General features: G+C 40.2%; 1 protein-coding gene across 2 annotated transcripts; it reads right to left on the bottom strand.

The window, feature by feature from the left end:
• Positions 1 to 240: 240 nt before the first annotated feature.
• Positions 241 to 20,324, bottom strand: LOC101474201 (uncharacterized). 2 transcript variants are annotated; one of them, XM_004549449.3, is made up of 8 exons: positions 20,225 to 20,324; positions 19,942 to 20,025; positions 19,604 to 19,803; positions 11,630 to 11,674; positions 11,272 to 11,310; positions 10,481 to 10,595; positions 8,433 to 8,594; positions 241 to 6,189 (listed from the first exon to the last, which is right to left on the bottom strand). In XM_004549449.3, exons 3-8 carry the CDS (start codon positions 19,712 to 19,714, stop codon positions 5,072 to 5,074), a joined length of 1,590 nt encoding a protein of 529 aa, XP_004549506.1. In that variant the 5' UTR covers positions 19,715 to 19,803; positions 19,942 to 20,025; positions 20,225 to 20,324; the 3' UTR covers positions 241 to 5,071. The 2 variants fall into 2 exon arrangements, with proteins under 2 accessions (XP_004549506.1, XP_012774107.1); XM_012918653.3 differs by lacking the exons at positions 19,942 to 20,025; positions 20,225 to 20,324 and having other exon boundaries at positions 19,604 to 19,924.
• Between the last annotated feature and the right edge of the window lie 3,572 nt (positions 20,325 to 23,896).

Genomic DNA, 23,896 nt, shown 5'->3' with positions numbered 1-23,896 from the left:
TACTTTGTGCTGTGATCATCACTGTTGCATTGCCAGCAAGGCAAGGACACAGATATCAAACTTCGGAAAAGTCAAAAACCTCTCAGAGTCAGAGCTGACTGCCGGATTTATTCTGAGTCATTCACGGCGACAGATACTCACGAGTAGGAGATTAGTCAGGCGGCAGATCGGGTGTATTTCACAGCAGAATATGTGAGAACTACAGGCGCGTATAATGTGAAGCAGAAGTACACACATGTATTTGGTAGCACATTTATTTTGACACAAAATCCACAGTTTTCTGTTCAATAGAGTTAAGCAGACGTCTGCGTCCAATATCGCAGAATCTCAGTGATGATCAGTGAGATGGAAGAAATCTAAATACAACCCCACCTTCTAAAAAACAAAAAACAAAACAAAAAAAACCCCCCAAACAAACAAAGCAAAAAAACATGATGGTGTGCAACCAAACAGACACAACAAACGTGAGAACATCTCACTCAGTATGCATCGGAAACCTCTGAATCTGCTTTACACCAAGATACAAAATCAACTTGATATCCATGATGACACGAAAAAGTTTTGGCTTTTTTTTTTTAAATCGACAGTTATTATGTTAACATTATACTCAACATTATCCTCACAATAAGCGACAGTGATTTTTAACAAGAAAACGGCACGGTTACTCTCTCACACATACGTACGACACGCTGAAGAGCCGCAGGTAGAATTGCACAAAGATACCTTCAAAGTACACCACATGTTGTAGTAATATTAATCGGAACTATTCCATGTACAGTCACATATACATACTGCTATATATGCTGCTGTCTCGTAGCTGCAGGAGTAGAAGGAGACAGTCTTGAGTTATCCTGAATCAAAAGGATTGGATGTTTTGTTTTTTGTTTTCTGGCAAAATGGTTCAACGGCTGTACCAATGTGAGGTTTGGTTTTTTTTTTGTATTTTTATTCAATTCTTTAACTTTTGGCATTACAAAATAAAATCAGTACAAATATATAGTAGATACTATCTTCAGAAGGAGAGAACAGTCCTTTACAGTCAAAACTCGAGCGAGGTAACAGTCTTATATCAGGCCTTGGCCAAAGAGTGGTAACAAAGGTAAAATCTGGGGCATATTTCTCCACACAAATTGGCTTCTGACAAGGCGAGACAAATCAAACCGCTTCTATTTACACTGACGTCAAATGAAAGCAGGAGTCGGGATACAATAAACCCCAGTGTGTGACTCCTATGTTTCACCATCTTGTTCAGGTTCAGTCATAGAAATTAAACATCCATCCATCCATCCGCTTTCCACCAGCTCATCTGGGGCTGGATCAAAAGGGAATCCCAAACCTCCCTCTCCCCAGCCACCTCCTTCAGCTCATTCGGGGAAAGCACCGAGGCATTCCCAGGCAGTGCTGAGGGACGTAGTGTCTCCGGCGTGGCCTGGGCCTACCCCGGGGCCTCTTTCCACGGGGGCATGCCCAGGAAATCTCACCCAGGAGGCATTCTAATCGGATGCCTGAACCACCTCAGCTAGTATCCGATAGATCCACACGCTAACTTTGTGTTTTTGTTAATAGCTTCTATGCCAGTAGTGCAGTGGTTGAACCTGTTGCCTCACAGCAAGAAGGTCTTGGGTTCAAATCCATGAAGTGTTTCTGGGAGTCTGCATGTTTTCCCTGTTCTTTCTGGCTTACTCTCAGACTCCAAGCATTGTAAATTGCCCATTCATATGAATATGAGACTGGCAACGTGTCCAGAGTGTACCCCACCTCTGCTCTATGGCAGCTGGCAAAGGCTCCAGCTAAGCCTCCATGACCCTGAACTGGATAAGCGGAAGAAAGTGGATGGATACTTTCTAAACTAATATCAAGAGGACGCCATATAAAAATGGTATTTTTTGGCCTCTTTTCTAAGTGTAAAATTTAAAACAGAATGATGCCCCTTAAGACAATTATCCTAATTAAAATCTACAATAAAATGTAAAAAAACTAAGCACTCACTAACCAAAGCGTCAGTGACATTACAGCTCATTTGCTTCATGATCCATCACAGTTCAAAGGTTGTTGTAATGTGTGAAGTACAGAAAGAAAGCTGTGCGGCTCTTTTGCACAAATGAATGATAATTAAAGTCGAGGGAGAAGTCAAGGAGGCTCACAAACAGTCGTATCCAGGATTATCTAGCCTTGCTTCACTAAAGACAGACCAATACTCCAGGAGGAGAAGCGATTCTTGTAAAAATGACTTGTACAGCCTTGACCTTGAGCACAGTGTGGGTGAAGACACATCAGGTGATCACTGTGTTTCATTAAAATCTGACCAGTACTCTGGGAGGAGTATGGATTCTTGTGAATTGCGGTGGGACAAACGGACGACGGATGCCTCGCTATGGCGTAAGCGCACTGAACCTTCAGTCAGATGAGCTTAAAAAAAAATCAATACAAAACACTAAAGTTTAAGGTCAGTAACATGCAAGACACACACTGGGGCTTTAAAATACAACCCGATAATATAAGCTTGCACTTACGCCAAAGGCATTTTTTTTAAAAACTGCTGTGTTTGTACAATCGAGGGCCTTTGCCCAGCACAGCTAGCATATGAGTCATAAAGAGGTAAATGTCATTTCAGTTCATCTCATTTCCTGTCAGCCAGCATAAACCAGAATAAGGAAAAAAAAGTGTGAATACTATTGCTAAATACTATTTTTGCAAGTCTCACATGTAATATGAGCATTTTAAAAAGAGACTGCTAAGTACTCTTAGAAAATATTTTCGCCATTCGATTTACAGCTATTCCTAATCCACACACACACGCACGCACACGCTCAGATTAGCTGGGAAACTACGGATTCCTAACAGAAAAATACTTTTTCAACTAGGCACCACTGATCAACGACACACATTACCTAAAACTAATGAAAATGAGAAGAAACGCAAGGCTCCAAAAAGGCTTTTTTGCCAGTATGTCCAGAGGATGAACCATCTCTGTCAGGCCATCAGCGAGTCACTGCAGAGGTGCTTTGAAGATGATCATCAAGAGATCATCAGAAAGCAAACTGCCACTCAAACTTCCATGCAAACTCACATCTGAATGTTCAAAAGAGCAAATGTGACTTGTTCTTTTTTAGGAGTGAACTGTGCTAAATTAGATTTCTCTCCACACTACTAAGAGTTAAAAGCTTTGCCCTTAGGCATTAAACAACTAGGGACACGAAAAAAGTGGCCTCCAGTCAGCGAACTACTGAGACCCTTGTCTCATAATAACAACTACGGCAAGACAAACATGTACAAATTGTGTTGTGAGACGCTCTCCGTTTATTTTTGAGCACATTGTTGTACTGACAGATAACTACGAGAGAGAACGTATGTGCTATCCCCCGCCAGGTGAGCATGGCAGGCTAATGTAATCCTTGGCCTTGCTCTGGATGTCAACTAGTCATCAACCAGGAGGCATTTAGAGAAAAACAGTCTGACTCTGCGAAATCCCGTTTTGCCACAGCAGTATTTAAAATAAAGGAGATTCTGTTCTGTGACTTCAGATGCTTCCATCGTACATTTACACCTTTGATATTTAACAAGCATCACTCGACACAAACAGTCATCACGATGGGCACGTCTTTCCAAAGTGACTTCTCGAAGCACACGCCTACAGACTGGATTGCCACGCTGGCATAACTCTGTTATTTTTTTTCTTTTTGTTAAAAACAAACAAACAAACAAACAAACAAAAAGCTTTCAGTCGAGCATCATGCTATAAAAAAATCCTCAAAAAACAGCTTTGAGTGCGTTTTTTTGTTGCAATGCATAACCTTTTACATTCATTATCAGTTTAGGCTTAAAGTGTGCGCCTAGTAAAAAACTCAACACGAGGATTCAGAGTGATATTGCCTTGCAAAAGGCAGGAGCACGTTAAAACTGCACTGAACCCAAAGACAAACAGCTGGCTAAGTATACAGTATACTGATGTAACAGTCTGAAACTATAATGTATAACTACAATATCATAGTAAAGCTTTGCCACCTGCACATTTAATTAAAGTTTGTACCCGCCCCCCTTTTTAAAAAAATCTTTAAGAAGGAGGCAACATAAGACACAAGGTATAAAACACTGACCCACTGAATCAATCTATCTATGATAAGGGAAGTGGGCTCCAATAAAAAAAAGAAAAGGTCTTTCAATGTTTAAATGCCTAAAAAGATGACCAATATTTTATGTTAAAATGTGTGGATTTGACAAAAGTCAGAATATTTTATATCCACAGGCTGGCAGCCGGTGATGCGAGCTCCATTTCAGAGCTAAAAATGCTGCTTCGATGCTTCGTACAGAGAAACACTGACAAACATTTTATCATAGTGGCTCTAGCAAGAAAAGGATGCAGAAAGTGGAATTATTTTTAGGATTTTGAGCCATTTGCATTTTAAGAAAAGAACACCTCGTACTCCACAACAAACCCAAATCATCTCTTATAAATCACAAGAACTTTGAGGTCTGGGGATCCCAAAATAAAATACAGAGACCCCCTCCTAAAAATGTTACTCATCCGATCTGATGGCTTGCAGACATTTCTGTAAGCTCTCCAAGACTTTTCTTCAGTGATCACATTTTTCACTTCTTAAGTCTTCATCGACAGGCGGATGACAAATTAAAGGAAAACCCAGAAGCTGTTGGTATAGTTCACTCGTCTTATTAACGTAGTAGTCTTCCAGGGTTGTCCCCATCCACAGGGCGGTCCATCAGAGGTCACAGGGTGGTTGGATGAGTATGAAAATCATGTCAATAATTTTGCTAATGCCTGTGCAGTCACCTGATCTCAGCTCAGTTATACACTAATGGAAGATTTTGGAGACTTTCTACAACCATCATCCAAATGCCCCTTTTTTTTTTAAAGAAAAAAGGACAAAAAAAATAGTGTGCCATCCCTTCAGTAGATTTACAGAGATTTGTAGAACCAACACTAAGATGCAGTGAATCTGTTCTGATAGCTCAAATCTTCCCTAAGACCGATCGCTTTCTTTTTTTCCTTTAATTCGTCACTCATCCGGTTACACATGCTATCCCACTTTTCCTTCCTTCCATGGCTGTTTACTTACAGGGACTCCACAGTGATGATAGCCTCGTTTCTGTTAATGATGACGCTAGAAGGCGAAGAGACATGGCCGCGCTGCTCCGCGCAGTCGTCCGTGCTGGACGACTGTGCGGCGACCTTCTTTTGCTGGGAACAGTCCACGCCGTCCTGCAGCACCTTCTCCCCTTCCTTCACGACATCTTTCCCTCCCTTATCGAAGCGCCCCTTCTTTGGTTCCTCATCCTCTTGTTGCCCTCTTTTCACATGGCAGCGGCACACCTCAATACCCGAGTCACCCGTCAGCCGTCGATGCCGGAAATGGTCCTCCTCATCCTCGTCTTCGTCGTCGTCCTCCTCTTCTTCTTCTTTTTCCCTTTTTTGCTCCTCCTTGCCGCCGCAGTGCACAGAGACAGCCACGTTTGATAAGAGGAGAGCCTGCTTAGGAGCTGAGTGCAGGGGCCTGGTTTTTGGATCATGAGGTGACGTCTCTTCTTTCGCTCTCTGAAGAGCCATGGCTTCGAGTGGGTCCGATGGAACGAGAGGGTGGACTTGACCAGCGGGAATTGAAGATAGCAGCGAGAGGGGAGAGAGCGGAAGGCGAGAGGAGTGTGAAGGACGGGAGTGCAAAGTGAGAGTAAGTGGATGAGATGGAGGCGAGACTCCTTCACTACCGTTAGAGGAACATCTCTGCACCGGAATGACATCTGGAGTGACAGTAGGTATAACATCAGGTGGAACCTGCGAGGGTGGCGATGGCATCAGCGTGAAGGGGACCCCGACCCTTGGCACCACGGCCAAATCTCCTCCTGCTTCACTGGGCGTGGACATGTGGCTGCTGTCATACGTCTCATCCGTCACCTGGACAGAGAAGGAGGTGCTGGATGGGGAGGTGAGGGAGCAAGACTCACAGGAGCAGCTGGTGTAGTTATCAGAGCTCTGTGAGGAGGTCAGACCGCTGGGGCCGGGGCCCAAGTAGGGAGGGCAGGGGTGACGGTGGTGGTGATGATGGGGGTAAGAGGAGCTAGGACCTACTGTGGCACCTCCCTGCAGTGCAAAGATGGAGCTGTAAGGAGGGGGAGGGGTGCTGGGCTGCGCAACAACCTCCTCGTAAGAGGGCAACTTGAAGGAAGCCAGAAAACCTGTGACGAAAGAAACACACTTTTAGGCTTCAGCTCCGGGTACGCAGACTAGTGTTACATGTCAGTTAGCTTTCTCATGGGGTTATGCCTCATTGGTGTGGTGTGGCAAGCTCATTTGTAGTCAAAGCTTACTCCTCCCACATGCCAGGGCGGAGAGGGAGCTTCACGGTGAGATGGGTATGAGTGTGAACCTGCTGGCGTCACGCTCCTTTGGTTTTGTGTTATTTTTAGAATCTGTGAATTTTTCCTTCCCAATTTCTGTCTGAAGGTGTTTCTGCTATTCTAGCATGTGATGTCTATATTTTTCAAGTTTTGGGTTTGAATTCTTTACTATTCTATAGAGTGATCTCTGGCTTTACTTTATTCTTGTTCTCCTGAAGTCTTTTAGTTTTTGTGTTTTAGGTTCTTATCTCTGTTGTAAGTCGTTTTCCTTTGGGTCACAGTGGTCCCTCGTTTATTGCGGGAGTTACGTTCTAAAAATAACCCACGATAGGTGAAATCCACGAAGTAGCTAACTTTATTTTTTACATTATAGATGTTTTAAGGCTGTAAAACCCCCTCACTATAGGGTTGTGCGATATGACCAAAATCTCATATCCCGATATAAGAATTTTATCGTCCCGATAACGATATAAATCACAAAAATGTAACATTTTCTGTAAATTCTGTGAATCTCGACTTGCCGGAAGTGTTTCCAGCTGCGCGTCATGTAGCTGGAGTCGAGTGTTTTAACCGATGCATGAAACGATACATTTTTAGACGCAAGTTGTAACGGCCGCTGTTTTCTTTGTGAGTATTTATTACACGACATGCTGCAGGGAAAAGCCTGTTCTAACTTTTGAGTCTAAGGTTTATTTTTTAGCACCTGATGGCTCTTTTTTACTTGTCATCCGTAAATAATCTGCTCTTTCACGTGATTCAGTTTATTTTGAAAAGTCTCAACAGGATCTTGAGCTTTATTGTGAAAACTGTAAAAAAATAAATAAAATAAAAAAAGCATGCAAAATTGCACACAAAAAAATCTGTGAAACAGCAAGGCCGCGAAAGGTGAACCGTGTTATAGCACCACTGTATTTCTATTTTCCTTCCATAGTTAGTCACATCAAGACTCAAGAAACAACTTTTTTCCTATTACTTTCAGCAGTGCTTGTTCTCCAGCCGTCTTTCACTTCCCTAATTAACTCACAGTTTATAAATAGTTCAGTCTTCCTTATTGTCTGCTGTACCTCATGTTTCCCTTGAAAGTTTTCTAGCTCCTGTGTTTCATTTCTGTTGCTACATCAGTTATCAAAGTTTTGTATTTTCTAATACATGTCCATCAAAGCCTCCTCAGGCAAGCTGCAATAACATCTTTTAACAGATACTAAAACTCAGGATGTTTGCTCTCCATTTTTATTTTGTTTTAGTTCACAAAATTGGTTAATTCTTTTCCTTCCAAAAGTCTAGTTTTTATTTTTATTGTAGTTAACTAAAACTAGCTGTGCAAAAACATTTTAGTTAAGTATGAAACCTTGTGCTACATCTGGTGTTTGTTTACCACTTCTGGAATAGTTGGACGTATATGACGCAGCATGTGAAAGACCATCCAAAATGATAACCTTTAACTTTGTTTCCTAAAATGTCAAAACTTCTAGATTAACGTAATTTTTAACTGTGTCCATTCTTTGCGTGATCACGGTTTAATAACAATGCAAATAGGTTTCACTAGGTTTACAAGAAGCTGTCAATCGATCACAGTCCACACAGTTTTTCACCACAGGCAAAAGACGGAAAGCATCACTAATGGAGTAAATCTGCGGTAGACTTGAGAGATGTTTGCCGATAATAGAATTTAGATAACAAACATGTCCTCAAATGCATCTTTGCTCTGAGTTCTGTCTGTGCCTTTGGCTGGCTTTTGCGCTGCATCACACACTGGTGAGTTGCAAACAGACTGATGTGCACACCAAAAGCTTCTATATGAAGATTTTTACTCGCTGTTACATTACAAGCATGAGCCTCTTTCCTCAATTAAAAACTCCACAAAACAGTTCATTTAACAAAACACGCTTACATTTACTGCTTTATTACTTCCATATGATGCCTGTTAACAGACTTATTTTGAAGTATCTAAATGTAGGCATATTTCTATTTCCTCAGAAAAAGTGGTGCAAGGAAATCATAACGCATGCAAAGTCTGTGGAACTGATTAATTTAGTATTCAAAAGCTACAGCATGTGCGATTTAAAATGAAGCAAACATACTGAGGTCCAGCATTGATGAAGGGTAGTTGCAAGCGCCGTTGTAAGCGATCAGATTGATTTCTCTTTGCCTCTGCTGCTGTTGAATTCTCAGCTTGGCCCGGCGGTGGCGGTAAGCACAGAAACAGCTGAAGAGGATGAGCACCGTCCACAAGAGCCAGAACCCTGTAGAAAACAGGAAATGAGTGGCCATCGAGATAAAGAAAACAAACAAACAAAGGAAACGTAACCTTCAGGTCTGTTAGCTGAATTTCATCTCAGATTTACTCGGCTTTCACACAAGTTTTGCTTTTTTATCAAAGGACTCATTGAGCTTTCAGGCGCATCAGGTAACCAACAGCCCAGCGCACACACTATTCAAATTTTCTGTTTGTGCAAGCGAGCCAATCCTAAAGCAGCTGTCTTAAAGACGGGGGAAGGACACATAAAAGCACCGCACCAAGGCACATTTCAATAAGGAGAGATAAGGAAGAACTGAACACGATTTATGGAGGAATGTGACTAGACTCTGACGACCTATCACGGCAGCGGGGAATCCCAGCAGCGATAGGATTTAGGACAGGAACACCCAGGGTGGTTGCGAAGATGAAGACTGAGGGTTGGGAAAGTGGTAGCAATGTAAAGACCAGAAAGCAGCCGAACCCCCAAGACGACAGATGATAGATTACAGATCTTCCTTACTGAACGTAAACATTAAGGATTATTTTAAACTGAACCATGTAAGAACTAGAAACACTCCAAGAGCGCAAACCTCCACCAAGAAAGGAAGATGTGTAACATCAAAGTGAGGTCAGAGGTCAAATATGACATAAAATCTGGATGCAAACTGTAATGTGAGATTTTGAATCCGAACATAACAGTATCATCTCCTACAGGTTGCCAATATTAACAAAATTTAAATTTTTGAAATTTGACCTTTGTTTGAATTTAAAGGAGAGGTCAGCGGTCCAAAGTAACATAATATTTAAAATCTCCATATATCGTTCCCTATATGTCCATATGCTGTCAATAAAAACACTTTAGCCTTCAGATCAATCTACTGAATTTAACCTCCTAAGACCCGAACTCTTTCATGGCATGCATTTTTAAATTCTCTTTGCCATTTGGGCTGATTGGGACCTGATTAATGTAAAAACAAAGAATTACCAGATTTCTTTTTTTTTTACCTGATTTTTGTTTCTGAGAGAAATGAGATCCACATATGAGGATATTTGCTTTAAATTTAGATAGAACAGAGGTAGTATAATGTCCTCGTAAGTGGAAATCAGGCCCTTGTAGAGCAAAATTTTGTATTTTGGTCTAGAGAACCCAAAATGTGATGACCACATATGTGGACGCCAGGTCCTAGGAGGTTAAAGTAGAGGTCAAATGTGACAATGTGGTATTTCCTATGTTTTTGCAGTACACATCTAATTTGTAAGCATCATAGTTTCTAGGTTAGAATGTTTTTTGTCAGTTTTCGACCATTAAATCATTAAGTTGACATCGAAAGTAGTGCTTTAATGGGTCTATTAAAAGAAACCAGAGATTTCTTCTGGTTCTTCCTGTTAAAAGGGAGTTTTTCCTTTGAACTGTCACCAAGTGCTTGGTCATCTGGGGTTGTCTGAGTGTTTATTATGATTATGATGATTATGATTATTATTATTATTATTATTATTATGATTATGATTATAATAATAGGGTCATGTTGTTGTGATTTGGTGTTACATAAATAAAACTGAATTGAATGTAAGCCAAATTTTAATGGATTGTTAACATGACCGCACTCTACACGCCTACGATGTTTTATCAGAATTCATTCGAAGCTTTTTAATGTACCACGTTTACAGACAGGAAGAATGACAGCTACCAAAGGCTATAAAAAACATCACCTCCTTGGCAGAGGCAACAACATTAGTAGATTATGAGACCAGGACTTTAGAGCTGCAGGTAAGCATAATAGGACACCTTGAATGTTTCCCAGCAGGTCTGAGTAATGAACGATAAACAGCCATTAAATCAGAACCCTTTCCTCAGTAGCACAGCAGAGAAGAAGCGGTCAGTTGACTCACACCAGAGTTCATAGTAGTAGGTGCAGCAGCCCGTCTCCCCGCAGCAATGTCCCGTTTCACACAGGTAACCTGGACTGTTGTTCACTCCAGGACAGTACTTTGGATGCCTCGCCATCTAATAGATAAAACACCACATCGCAATGTAACCACAGTGGAAATATTGTAGGAAGGTCTAAACTGGAGCCCAGTGCTAATCGTTGCACCGCCAAGATGTCCAAAATCCAAAATCCACTGTGGAAACTCTGATCAGAAAAAAAAAAAAAAAAAAAAGCAGCCTTACTGACAAAATAGTAAAATTACAGTAAATCTATTTAGCTTGCCTGTATAGATAACACATCTGGTATTCCTATGCTCTATCAATTTCTTCCCCCACTCCAATTACAAAGCAACATTTGCTTAATTTGTAGATGATGTCCCCTCTCTCTCTTTCTCTCTTTTTACGTCTATTTTGGTTTTGGTGTTCACAGATGGATCATGAAGTTAACCATTTATTAGTTGTGTGTTTCTGTTGTTTGTTAATGAAGCACACAGTAAGTCTAACCAAACTTTAAACTACTGATACACACACACTTTTATGTGTACCTGAAACCCTAGAAATAAAAAATAGTTATCAAAAGCATCATCAGGTGAAAAGTATTATTTTATATTTCATATTAAATCTCTGATACTTTTCTGTTAACAATGAAATAAACAGTTATTGCATCTGTAATCTTACTTTTTATATGAGTGCATATTTAATGGCAGCTGCGGGTAAAAAAGTATTTTAAAAAATGTTTTAAAAAGCCTCCCACCTTATTGATTGTGCTCATTTCGATCTGTTTCACAGGCACCTATAGTGAGAAAGGGAAGAAACTAAAGCAAGTGAAAACCCAAACATTAAAAATGTGCACATCATAAAAAGCCATCAAATTTCAAAGCTTTTACATTATAACAACCTCAATGAGCTCAGACACTTGAGCAAAGCCATAAACCATACTAATAAAGCACTGAGGAGAGGTTGCTAAATCTGTCATGTGCATAGTTACCACACAAGACCCAAGTGCTAACAAATAATTATGCATTACTATAGCAACCACTGAGGAAAAGGCTCTGAGGCCTTTTTACCCATGTGGACAATATTTAGTTGTGGTTAAAGGTTGAACTCCCTACCGTAGCTTCTTCGGTTACATCCAGCCCTTGCAGGGACATAGTCATCTAGTAAAAGGCAGAGAGAGAAAACAGTTAAAATGGAGCTTAAAAAAGTAAAGGGAAAACAAAAGATATGATGTGTTGTTATTACAGTAATTCAAGCATATAAAGTTGGCCACTAAAGACCCATTTTCCAGTATTAAGCCGGTGGCTACTACTGACTTTTCAAGAAGAAAGAAGGGAAGGTCGCTCATACAACCGTTCCCTGTGCGCTCCCCGTTTCAAATACATGCCTGTAACTACCAATTATTTTCATTACTCATTAATCTGTTAGTTAACTGTTAGAGTCATAAAACATCAGAAAAGTACCCCACGTCTATTCTCAAAGCTCAGCTTCACTCATATTATGATTGAAACAGTGCTGATCACAGTCTGCATACTTTGTGTGTGTACAATGCGCACATATCTGTGCAACTATTCTGAGTAAGAGAATCACCTCTGCTCTCTATTCATGTCAGTGACCTAAACGTTCATGAATAATCCAACTCCACATGCTTCTCTGACAGTGAAGCGTATTTAGCCAAGAGACACTTGTGTTTACTGTTATTTAGTATAATATGTGGCACACAACTCTGCAGTACTGTATAGTATCCACTTGTAACACCTGATGCATCCACAGGGCAATTAACATTGCATCACAAAACATTATGTGACATTAGTGGACCTGACACCTGACAAGGGCAGACAGGCTCCAAATAAGTACCTGGCATTATAGCAGACACAGGAAAGGATACATAACTCACATTTTTCTCATCAGAAACTGGTGCGGTTGTAGATAGAAATATGTGTATATGATTACAACCGCTTTCCTTGAGATGCTTTTATAGAAAACTGCTTTTCAATTCAATTTTATTTATATTACACCAAATCACAACAGCGGGAAAAACGTTGTTTCAGGAAGAAACCTGAAACAACGTTTCTTCCTGGGGGTGACGGGAGGGATACAGGAGAAAAGACACACTGTGGAAAAGAGCCAGAGATTATTAATAACTAATGATTAATCCAAAGTAAATGTAGAGTGCTGTATAAACAGTGTGAGTGTGAGTAGGTGAAAAAAGATAGGCGGAAAAGAAACAGTTCAGATAGGAATCTTATGGGAAGCCCTCCAGCAGCCTTGGCTCGTTGCAGCATAACTAAAGGAGGATTCAGGGTCACCCGATCCAGCCCTAACTATATACTTTATCAAACTGGGAAGTTTTAAGCCTAATTTTAAAATTAAAGAGGGTGTCCGTCTCCTGAATCCAAACTGGGAGCTAGTTCCACAGAAGAGAAGCCTGAAGGCTGAAGGCTCTGCCTCCCATTATACTTTTAAATATGCTAGGAACTACAAGTAAGCCTGCAGTCAAGAGGGAGCCACTAAAGAGAAACTAATATGCTTCCTTTTTCTAGTCTCTGTCAGTAGATTTGCTGTAGTATTTTGGATAAACCAAAGGCTTTTCAGGGTGGCACGGTGGTTAGCGCTGTTGCCGCACAGCAAGAAGGTCCTGAGTTCAACTCCACCATGAGGCCGGGGTCTTTCTGTGTGGAGCTTGCATGCTCTCCCCATGTTTGCGTGGGTTCCCTCCAGGTTCTCTGGCTTCCTCCCACAGTCCAAAGACATGCAGTTTGTGGGGATCGGTTAATTGATTAATCCAAATTGCCCAGCGTGAATGGTTGTCTGTCTCTGTGTGTTAGCCCTGCCACAGACTGGCAACCTGTCCAGGGTGAACCCCACGTCTCACCCTATGACAGCTGGGATAGGCTCCCGCGACCCTGAAAAGGATAAGCGGAAGGGAATGGATGGATGAAGGCTTTTCAGTGAGTTAAGGGCAACCTGATAATAACAATGCATTACAATAGTCCAGCCTAGAAGTATTAAATGCATGATCTAGTGTAGAGCTGGGCGATAGAACGATAACGATATGTATTGCGAAATTAACTTTTCTATCGAGGAAAAGTTAAACTATTGCGACAGGCCTCGTCTCTCTTGTCCTCTTTAAAAAAAAAGAAAAAAAAGAAAAAAAAAGAACAACAGCCAATCCAAATTAAGTAGCGCAGAGCCGAACCAATCACAGCCGCAGCGTCACGTCACGTGACTTGTTACGTACAGCACAAGTGCCAAGCCGCACATGTGTATTTGTTTGAAGCAGCCAGCCACCGTGCCGCCCGGGTAATGGAGGAAATGAGTGTGCCGACTAGAGAAAAATCAACCGAGAGCGTGACCGAAGGTTACCGAAGAGAAAACAGATGATGGTTCCAATGCTGGAGAGATTGTCGAACAGAAGGGCCATAGAAGTTCCGTAGTGTGAAGGTATTTCGACTATTTCAAGTCTGACAAAAAACAGAGTAGCGCGCACTGTAAATGTGCCGAAAGCAAGTCTGGAAATACAATAAAGCGGTGCATGCTCAATCTCTGACTGGAAGCGCTAATTCGTCATTCGGCTTTTGTCAGACTAAAGTAACTGTTAAAACTGTTTGAAAAGCTCAGCTATACAACAAGGAGAGATTGAGAATTTCCTTTTAGTGCTCAGTTTATTTGATATTGACAAAAGTTAGTCAATTTTGTCTGTTCTTCTGTAAAACAAACTAAGATTTATTTTTAGAATTAATATTTGTTTCTAAGTGGAATTGACAATTTAGTCTGTTTCGTTTGTTCTATTTTGAAACTTAAACGCTTTAGCGGCTGCCTTTTGTGTAGTTTGCAATATTTGCCTTTATTTATCTGAAAAAGTCTCATGTTCCTTAAGTACATCTACCCTGTTGAACTTATTATGGGAAATAAATATTTAAATAAAAACAAGCTGCTGATTATTTCACATTTTACTTGTGAGCAACGGCACATTTAAATCTTACAAATATAGTTATTTGGCTTATATCGTGATAGATATCGTTATCGCCTGAAATGAAAAAAACATATCGTGATATGAAAAAATCTTATATCGCCCAGCTCTAATCTAGTGTTTCAGTGTCACTCTGAGACAGGATGTTTCTCATTTTAGAGATGTTGTGGAAATGCAAGAAAGCAGTCCTACATATTTGTTTAAGATGCGTTTTGAAAGGCATATCCTGGTGAAAAAATAAATGAATAAACCCCAAGAGTCCTTAGTGTTCCTGGAGGCCATCCAGAGTAAGCATCTGGTTAGACACCATGTTTCTAAGATTTCTAGTACCAAGTACAATGACTGACTTTAGAAGCAGGAAATTAGGGCCTCATTGTCTTTGATACAGTATTTGGCATTTGTCATCTAGCTTCATGGATAGATAAAGCTGGATGTCATCTGCATAACAGTGAAAGTATATGCTATGCCCTCGAATGATACTGCCTAAAGGAAGCATGCATAATGTAAACAGAATTGGACCTTGCACAGAACCAAGTGGAACTCCATAATTAACCTTAGTGTGTGAAGATGACTCCCCATTTCCATGAACAAATCAAAGTCTATTAGATAGATACAAAATGTTAAAATTTCCATAAAAACAATTCCTGGATTCTAATCTTGATGTACCAACCAGGCAAAATCTTTCCCTCCAAATATCAATATCAATTCCATTTTTGATTTCAGTTTTAGCTATCCAGCACCAGTTTACAGTAACAGTTGTCTCAGGGTGCTGTATATTATAAATTAAAGCCCCTATATTGTTAGTAAGAGAACCCTAATCCTCACACAATCCATTGTAAGCAAGCATTTGGTGACAGTGGGAAAGAAGAACTGCTGTTTTAACAGGATGAAATCTCCAGCAGAAGCAGCCTCAATGAGGGGCAGCCATCTACCACATGGATATAAGAGGAAGTACTAAGGAAAATGAAGGGAAGTATAGGGGAACCACAAATGATAAACAAGGCAATAAACAAAGAGGCAGCAGATAATAGTTTCTGACATGCAGTAGTTGGATATGTTGTTTGTCCCTTCTCTTTCAGCTCTCTTTTATAATTTAGGCTTACGCCTTTGGAGGTTAACTAGAAGATTGGATGTGGTAATGAGATGACCCTCAACAAACTGGGAGCTGAAGGCTCTGCCTCCCATTCTGCTTTTAGAAACTCAAGGAATCAAAAGTAAGCCTACAGCTTGAGAACAAAGTACTCTCTTAGGATATTATGACACTATGGCGTTTAAAGATATAATAAGGCCTAACAGGATTTTGTTTTTTAAAAAGAAAGATTTTAAAATGAATTCTGGACAAATACAGTAGAGATTCTTCTGTGAACTGATAAATATTGGGTTATGTTACCTACCGTTGCAAATACCAGTGTCAAATGTAACAACCTCTGGGGACTTGGCCTATACTGATGGAAAACATAAAGAGTCAAGACAGGAAATGTTCTGTCATAAATACCATCAGGTTGAGTTCCTATGTGCTTCCTGAGAGGTAAGCCCACCACACGGCACAGGATATGCATACAAGTGTGATGAGAAGTCATTCAGGCTTCCTCAGATACCGCAGACTAACCACAAATGATTTCCACCCAAGGGTCCTGACAAGTCTCCATAACTTTGCTTACAAAACCCCCCAAAAGAATAGTAAAAAACAAACAAATAAACAAAAAAAAAAAAAAAAATTATGTGCAAATGGCATCATTTTACTTTCAAAGCTTTTCTTAGCAAAGTCAACCAGTTCCCCAATGTTTAAAATGTAAACAGACCAAGTTCCTCGAGCAGGAAGAACACTGAGGAGGCTCAAGTGTTATACACAAATATTTACTGCAACAAGGCCAACCAAGGAGGACAGAGTGCAACAAAACAGGTCAACATGTGAAACCACCGTCCAATACGACAACAGGACACATTTATACAAACACAACTCATTCATGTGTACTGCACAGTTTTTCCCTCTCTGAAATAGTGCAGGTAAAGTGCTGTGAAAAGTATTTGCACCTTTCCTGATTTCTTTTTTCCCTCCATATTTATTACACTTACATGTTTCAGATGTTTTTAAATCATGATTTGTCCAAACCTACCTGGCTCTATGTGAAAAAGTAATTGCCCCCCCTTGTTAAATCATGAATGAACCACATTGACCATATGAGTTCAGTTTTACTTGCCACACTCTGGCCTGATTAATGGTGGACCTGTTGAATCAAGAAATCACTTAAACAGAGCCTGGAAAGGGTACAAAGCCAGTTATAAAGCTTTTGGAGTCCACAGAGTCACAGTGAGACCTATTATTCACAAATACAGAAAAACGATTATTTGTCTGCAGACAGACGCTGAGTCGCTACACTCCTGCATGTATGCTCAGTAGGCACCACTGAGTGTCTCTGGTAAATGACCTCCTCAGACTGACCTCTTGTGACCCTGCCTAAGGAAATAATTATCAGCAACTGGAAGCCCAAAATAACCATTGTGTAAAACACTCTAGTATTCAGACCTTTCTCTAGCACATTCCACTTCAGAGCCTTAAAATGCTCCACACTTTATATTTTCTCATGACCAAGCTGAATTTTAGTTAAAAAGTCAATGCAACAGCATCAGCAAAGCTTCTTTATTTTACCCTCAAAAAGCCATATTCATTCACTTTCATTTCCCTTAGTTATCCATGCCTCAGCAGTTTGAGAGTCACTGCAATGCTACAGTAAATAATTACTCACAATGTCAACCATCACAAATACAAACAACCTAAATGGAGCCCTATTTATCAACCGAACAGAGACACCCAATTAATCTGCCTGTGAAATAAACCACACAGAGTAACAACAGCAATCAACAATTAATCAGAAGACTAGCAAACAAAACAACGTTACGACCTGCCTGTGAGAAACTCAGCGGCTGGTAGAGAGGGGGAAACTTATCCATATCATGGAACCGCAATGTGTGGGAGAAGCAACAATGACATTTAAAATCATATCCAGCCAGAGGTCAAAGACACACTTTTATGTTTCCATGGAGTTGCAAGACACTCAACTCAAGACACTCACACACTCAACGGCATAGCAGGTACGGTACTTTCCCTCGTTTCCCTAAGGGTCACTGCAACGGATGGATTTTTAAAATCTTAACAACATCAACAGTTTGCATATTACGATGAGTAATTGACTATAAATAAATAAAAGCAGCTCTTGTGAGTCTTTTTATTAAAGTAAGATCAAGCTATGTAAAAGCTTAATTGTAAAAAAAAAAAAGTTGGGATGTTGAGTAAAACTTAAATAAAAATAGAATCAATGATTGCAAATCTCATAAAATTGTACTGCAGGCAGGCCAGTTCAGCATCTGAACTCTTTGATTTGGAAGCCATGCTATGTCATAGATGCAGTTTAGCGTTGTCTTGTTGAAATATGGAAGGCCTTCTCTGAAAAAGGCATCTTCTGGATGGGAGCACATGTTGCTCCACCATTAATGCTAAACTCTTTCAGCACTGAGCGAGTCTTTCCAGATGTGAAAACTGCCACGTCGACAGGTGCATGCCATCAGCGATGCTGACCTTTGAACTGAGCACTGATAACAAGCTGGATGCTCCTTTTCATCTTTAGTACGGAAGACGTGGTGTCCTTGTTTTCCAAAAACAAGTCTAAAACGTTAATTTCTCTGACCACAGAAAAGCTTTTTTTTAAATACACCACAGTCAAAGAGCTTTGGTCCAGAGAAAGATGGACTTTCTGGATAATGTTCCCGTCTGGCTTTGTTTTTGCTTGATAGAGTTTTAACGTGCCTTTGTGCATGGCATGGTGAATTGTGTTCACCATGATTTCTGGAAGTGTTCATGAGCCCCTGCTGTGATTTCCATGACAGAATCATTCCTGTTTTTAAATGCAGATCCACTTGAGGGCTGGAAGATCGTGAGCTTTTTGGCCTTGTTCAATGCACACAGAGATTTCTCCAGATTTTCACAGTCTTGATGATATTATGGATTGTATATGATGAGATATTCAAAGTCTTTCCAATTTTACATTGAAGAACATTATTCTGAAATAGTTCTGCAACTTGTAGACAGCTTTCTGCATTACTGGTGAACCTCTCCCTGCCTCCCTAAGATGCTCTTTTTATACCCTATGATGTTACTGATCTGTTTCCATTTAACCAAATTATTTGGAAAATTTTCTTCCAGCTTTCTTTTTTAGCACCACATACTTTTCCAGCTTTTTGCTACCCACATTTCCGCTTTGAAATGTGCTGCTGTCTTAAATTCTTAAATTCAATTCAGCTAAATTTTTTCATGATAAAGTAAAATGTCTCAGTTTAAACATCTGATGTGTTTTATATGTTCGACTGCAAATAAAATATAGGATTATAAGATCTGCATTTTACACAGTCTCCCAATTCATTTAGAACTGGAGTTGTATTCACTGAATACTTTCAGACAACACACTCAAAGCAGAGAACAACACAGTCATTGAAGAAACCACTTCCCCAGTTCAGTAGAATAATGTTCTTCTTCTTAACAGCCAAGATTCACAAGGTGTCTTGCATTAAAAAGCTCTTGTTTGTCCATTTGCAGGTTTTTAAGCCACATTGCTAAACAAGGAATTTTTACTTGTCCACAAGTCTTGAAAACTACAATCTAAAACTGAAATACGGCAAATCATAACCAAAAATTCATTAATTTAGTGTCTAAGTTTAAATTAATATAAACCAAGAATCTTTGCTTTTTCTTAAAGGATTTGCACACCAATCCTGTTATGTCTAAGATATTCGTTGTACACGACCACGTCTACAAGTCAAACTTACAGATATTTTGCATTGGCCACAGACTTACAGACAGCCTTCCCAATGTTAAAAATAATTAAATATAAAATAAAACAGAGACCTAAGCTGACTGACTGCAGTGGTGCACAAATACACGTGCTGTCTCGTGTATGTCACAGATGTAATGACCAAAAGGTGACGAAATAAAAATAATAATAATATGCCGAGGTCACTGCTGTTTGTCAACAACCCCACAGGCCGAGGGAAGCATGTTGCTCTGCAGAACAGCTGCTGACAGCTGCGTGCGCATCAAATGTAAAGCTGTGCAGTGCATTACCTCCATAGTCTGCAGCCCGTGGCAGAAAGTCAGCGTTTTCTCTGGATCCATGGCTAAACCCTCATCACCACTGTCCCATTCCACAGACAAGACAGCATCCCCATCCGCCATTCCCCCCAAACGGGCTGATGCCCCTCCCCGCCTCCGCTGCACGCTCCGGTGTACTGGGGCCGCTCTCTCGGTGTATTTTACGGCTGGACCTGCGCAAATTCACAACACAGACGGCTCAGTCGGCTCCTGTTGTTTGCTGTAGTAGAAGGAAGATGTTTCACTCGTAGAGACGGACGGAGCCGAGCATGATGTCATGCTTTTTTCCCCCCAGCCACCACAGTACTTACACGGGAGCGCTGTATGCTTTGATTGGCCGGAGCTCCCAGCAACAGCCTCAGAGAGGCTGCTTTCACGGTCCACACGGTGTTGCTCTATTAAACACAAATATAACCACAACGAAATAAATAGTGGCAAAAATATAAGAGCTTTGCCCGGGTATGTTTTTTTGCTGAGGCAAAATAAATGTCTGAATCTACTTAGTTTATATAAATATTAACAAATTAGTATTGAAATTATGAAAATAATGTTCTTAAGAGCTCAACTTTTGTAAAACTTTTGCAGCACACCTACCTGTATCAGATGCGAGTTAAGTTTTCAGTTCTATTTGACATTATTTAATAATATAACTTCCAAATAAACTGCATGCATCGCAACATTTCGGAACGTTTATTTACAACGGAACTGCTTCGATACTGTAATTATTAGCCGCAAAAAGCTGTGACGGCCTCCTAAGGCTAAATTGCTTGTTAAGTCCCAGCCAATCAGAATGCCCCCTGTTGCCACGAGGAGGCTGCTGGCGTGCAGCACGAGCGGAAACGACCGCTGCTGAAGGACGGTGACACTGATTGATAGATCGATTTATTTATTAATTTTAATGTTGTTGTTTTTTCAGGTATGCGCGCGCGCAGGCAACCACGTAAAGTAAGTAAATTTAAAAATTGTTGTGCTTTATGTTGTTGTTCGTTTATGCTGTGTTTGTTACAGGGGCGTAACAAGTCAGTTCTAGGCCCCGAAGCAGATATCTGTGTACAGCTTTAGCCTTGAAGTGGAGCAGCATGGAAACTGTACAAGCAATAGATAGAAGAAGAAGAATGAACATGGAAAGCTTGAAATTAGCTGAATACAAAAGGCCAGAACAATTGGAAAAAATTGCAATTTTTCCAGTAAAGTTCAACAATTGAATCAAATATTTTTGAACTTTACTTTCTTTGAAGCGCTGAAAGGATCAATACTGAATTTGTTATATGCTGTCTTTTGAAAATGAATTTCAGATATGGAATTTATGCCTTTTTGTTATTGTAATGTCTTCACTGACAACCAAAGTCAGAGGTCAGGGGATTAGGCGTGTTCACGTTAGCTTAACTACACTTTGGCTCCTCCATCAGTCAGACGTTACGCCTTTGGTTTGTTACATGGTAACTTTGTCCAAGTTGTTACTATTTTCACTGCTTAGGCAGTGTTTCAATTAATTTGTTGTTGCATCCACCCGTTTTTGGTGTCAGTGGTTGTGAGGAAAAGTGACCAAAATTGTTAAATAGAAATCATCTAATTGTTTTTATCGCATTTGTCAGCATTTTTGTTTTGTTTTTCTATTGGTTTGTATGACTTAATGCGTATTCTGTCCTAAAACCCAAATTCCAAATCCTTTCATTAACTGTGCTGCCAGACCCAACGTGGGTAGAAACATAGCCAGCAGTCCACCACAAGAGGGCAGCAGACAACATGCTTTTGCTTTTGGAGGCTTTTTTCCCCCCCCTTCAGGGTTCAATGACCTGTTGTGGAAAACAACACTTAAGCTCAAAGTGAGCAAAACGAGGGTAGTTACAGATGTATACATTTGTAGTTAAGGAAGTCATTTAGTCTTTTTTTGTCTCTTATTCATTGTGACGCACAGCCTCTCCTTATGTTCTCTTCAGTAGGTGTGTTTAAAACCCTTGAAACAAAAGGTTAAAAAAAGACTCTCTAAGCTGCTTTTGTTGCCACACCTATAGTTTTCTCCACGTTTCACACCTGTGGTTGAAATCCCTCACTGTGTAATGCACATTTTAGAGCTTACACACTGGTTTTGATTCATCTTTCTAAGGTAAACCCAGTTAATTAGCATGGATTATAGGTTGCACTCATTATAAGGGTGTGTTATCTACTTTATTTGTAAAGGCACACGTGTTGAGATGGTGTCACAAATGAACTTTAACATTTCTCAGTTTTGGTGAGTATGCAAAGTTTGAAAATGTTTGCAGCTCCACACACACGAGCCAAGACAAATAATTTCTTTCCTTCCTTCTTTTTATACTGTCGCCTCATACCAGCTCAACTGTGGCACTGGACCCAGGTTTACTGTAATTTACAGAGCACTAAAGAGAAGACGATTGGTCAACTTGTTTGTGACAAAAATACACTTCCTCCACTCCATTTTATGCACATGAATGCCCACACGCACACATACACACACGCATAAAAAAACAATATGCTTTTGCATACAAGAAACGGTCCAGTTTCTGTTTAGAATTCGCACACTTCATTGTAAACTTTTACATCCCTCGACTGATTTGTGAGTCAAACTGTGCAATATGATTTAGAGGAAACTCAAAATGAAACTAATTTCATATTTTGTGTATTTCCACAGTGAGGTTGGTGTTCTATGTAATAATTACTCTGGCTAATTGCTTTGTAACTTCTCTGTAGCTCATGAAATTTCCAGGTTACATAAATTTCACGCTAACTGTCTGAGACGTGACCATGCAGCACATGTCTTCCTCTTCTTCCTCGCAGTCTCACGTCAGAGTGTTTTCTCTTTAAATTCTGAGAGGGGAAGTAGGTACTGCACAAAGCAACATACATGCATATATGTCAGAATAAGGCTGGCATCCAGATCCAGCAAATCATTTTTCTACAGGCATAATTTAAGAGTTACTTGTTTTCTGTTTTCCAGGAAGCCCAAATCATCACCCTTCCACCGCCATGCTTAATAGATGACATGATATGTTTGTGCTCATATGCTTTGTTTGCTTTTTCACCAAACATGGAGCTGTGCATTATGTCCAAAGGACACTGATCAAGATTTCTAGAAGATGCAACTTTGCAAACCTAAGACATGCTGCCATGTTCTTTTGTAGAGAGAAATGGCTTTCTTCTAGAAACTGTTCAGTCTTTTTCTAATTGTGCTGTCATGAACTTTACAGGCCTCAGCTAGCATGGTAAATGTTAAGAGTCTGAGATATCACATCGGGGGTTTTCTGGAGTTTCTCTGAGCATAGCACGATCAAACCTTTGCTTGGACGTCCACTCCTGAGAATATTTTGGCACCTGAATGGTCCAGACCAGCAGACTGTCAAAACCTTTGCTATTACAAAGGTAGTCACACTTGCTGATTGTAAGTTAATCAAGTGCATTTGACTCTTAATTTCTATGAAAGCAGCATTCCTTTTTAAACGATTCAGATATGAAATATAAAAAAATAAATATAGATTTTCACCCATCTTATATCTGAATCAATTGTAGTTCCACAGACGTGTAAAGCAAATAGGATAATAATACAATAAAAGGACAGCTTATGTCTGTGATTAAGCGCAGATGGAGACTAAACTTGAGTTCATATTGCAGACTTTGACACAGTTATCAATAAAACGATTATATTACTGTGAAGACCGTTTCCTGTAGCTATGCGTGCTGTCATTTTTAAACCTATCAAACGCTAGGTGCTCGTAGGGCTCAGCACCGGTGTCACGGCAGACAACAGACCGGGAAAAGGCACAAGTGGTGTAACTTCCCCTTTCTCTATAAATCTCCAACAGAAAGCCCAAAGGAAGACGTCACCAAAGCTTAATAATTTGCTAATGCCAGGAAATGCAAAGTGGTCTAGCACTGCAAAAACAGCATGCATCTGTCTGCACACACCACACTGTCAATTCACATCCTGTGTCTCGTGGTCATGTGACATTTAAAAATGCCACTGTAAATGACAGCACAGTGCACAGTGGGTCCCTGATGGGCCCCTGAAGGGGAGAGCGAAATTCCATACGCTTAGCATTAGTATCAGCCATATTTCCAAGTAGTGAAGGAGCACTGCATGACAAATTTTAACTTTGTTTGCCTTTTTTTCTTCATGCAATCTCCTTTAATCGTATGCATATGCTTGACTTTTGAGAAAGCTACTAACCCACAGGTGTCCTTGCGATGCTTTACTGGTTTCTAAAGGCCCTGTTGTTTCCCTGAGTTTGACCTGCTATTTTAAAGCATGCA

Source organism: Maylandia zebra, linkage group LG6 (genome assembly GCF_041146795.1).
Source record: "Maylandia zebra isolate NMK-2024a linkage group LG6, Mzebra_GT3a, whole genome shotgun sequence".
Lineage (NCBI taxonomy): Eukaryota > Metazoa > Chordata > Actinopteri > Cichliformes > Cichlidae > Maylandia > Maylandia zebra.
Note: the sequence above shows the minus strand (reverse complement) of the source record. Positions and strands in the feature narration are given on the sequence as shown.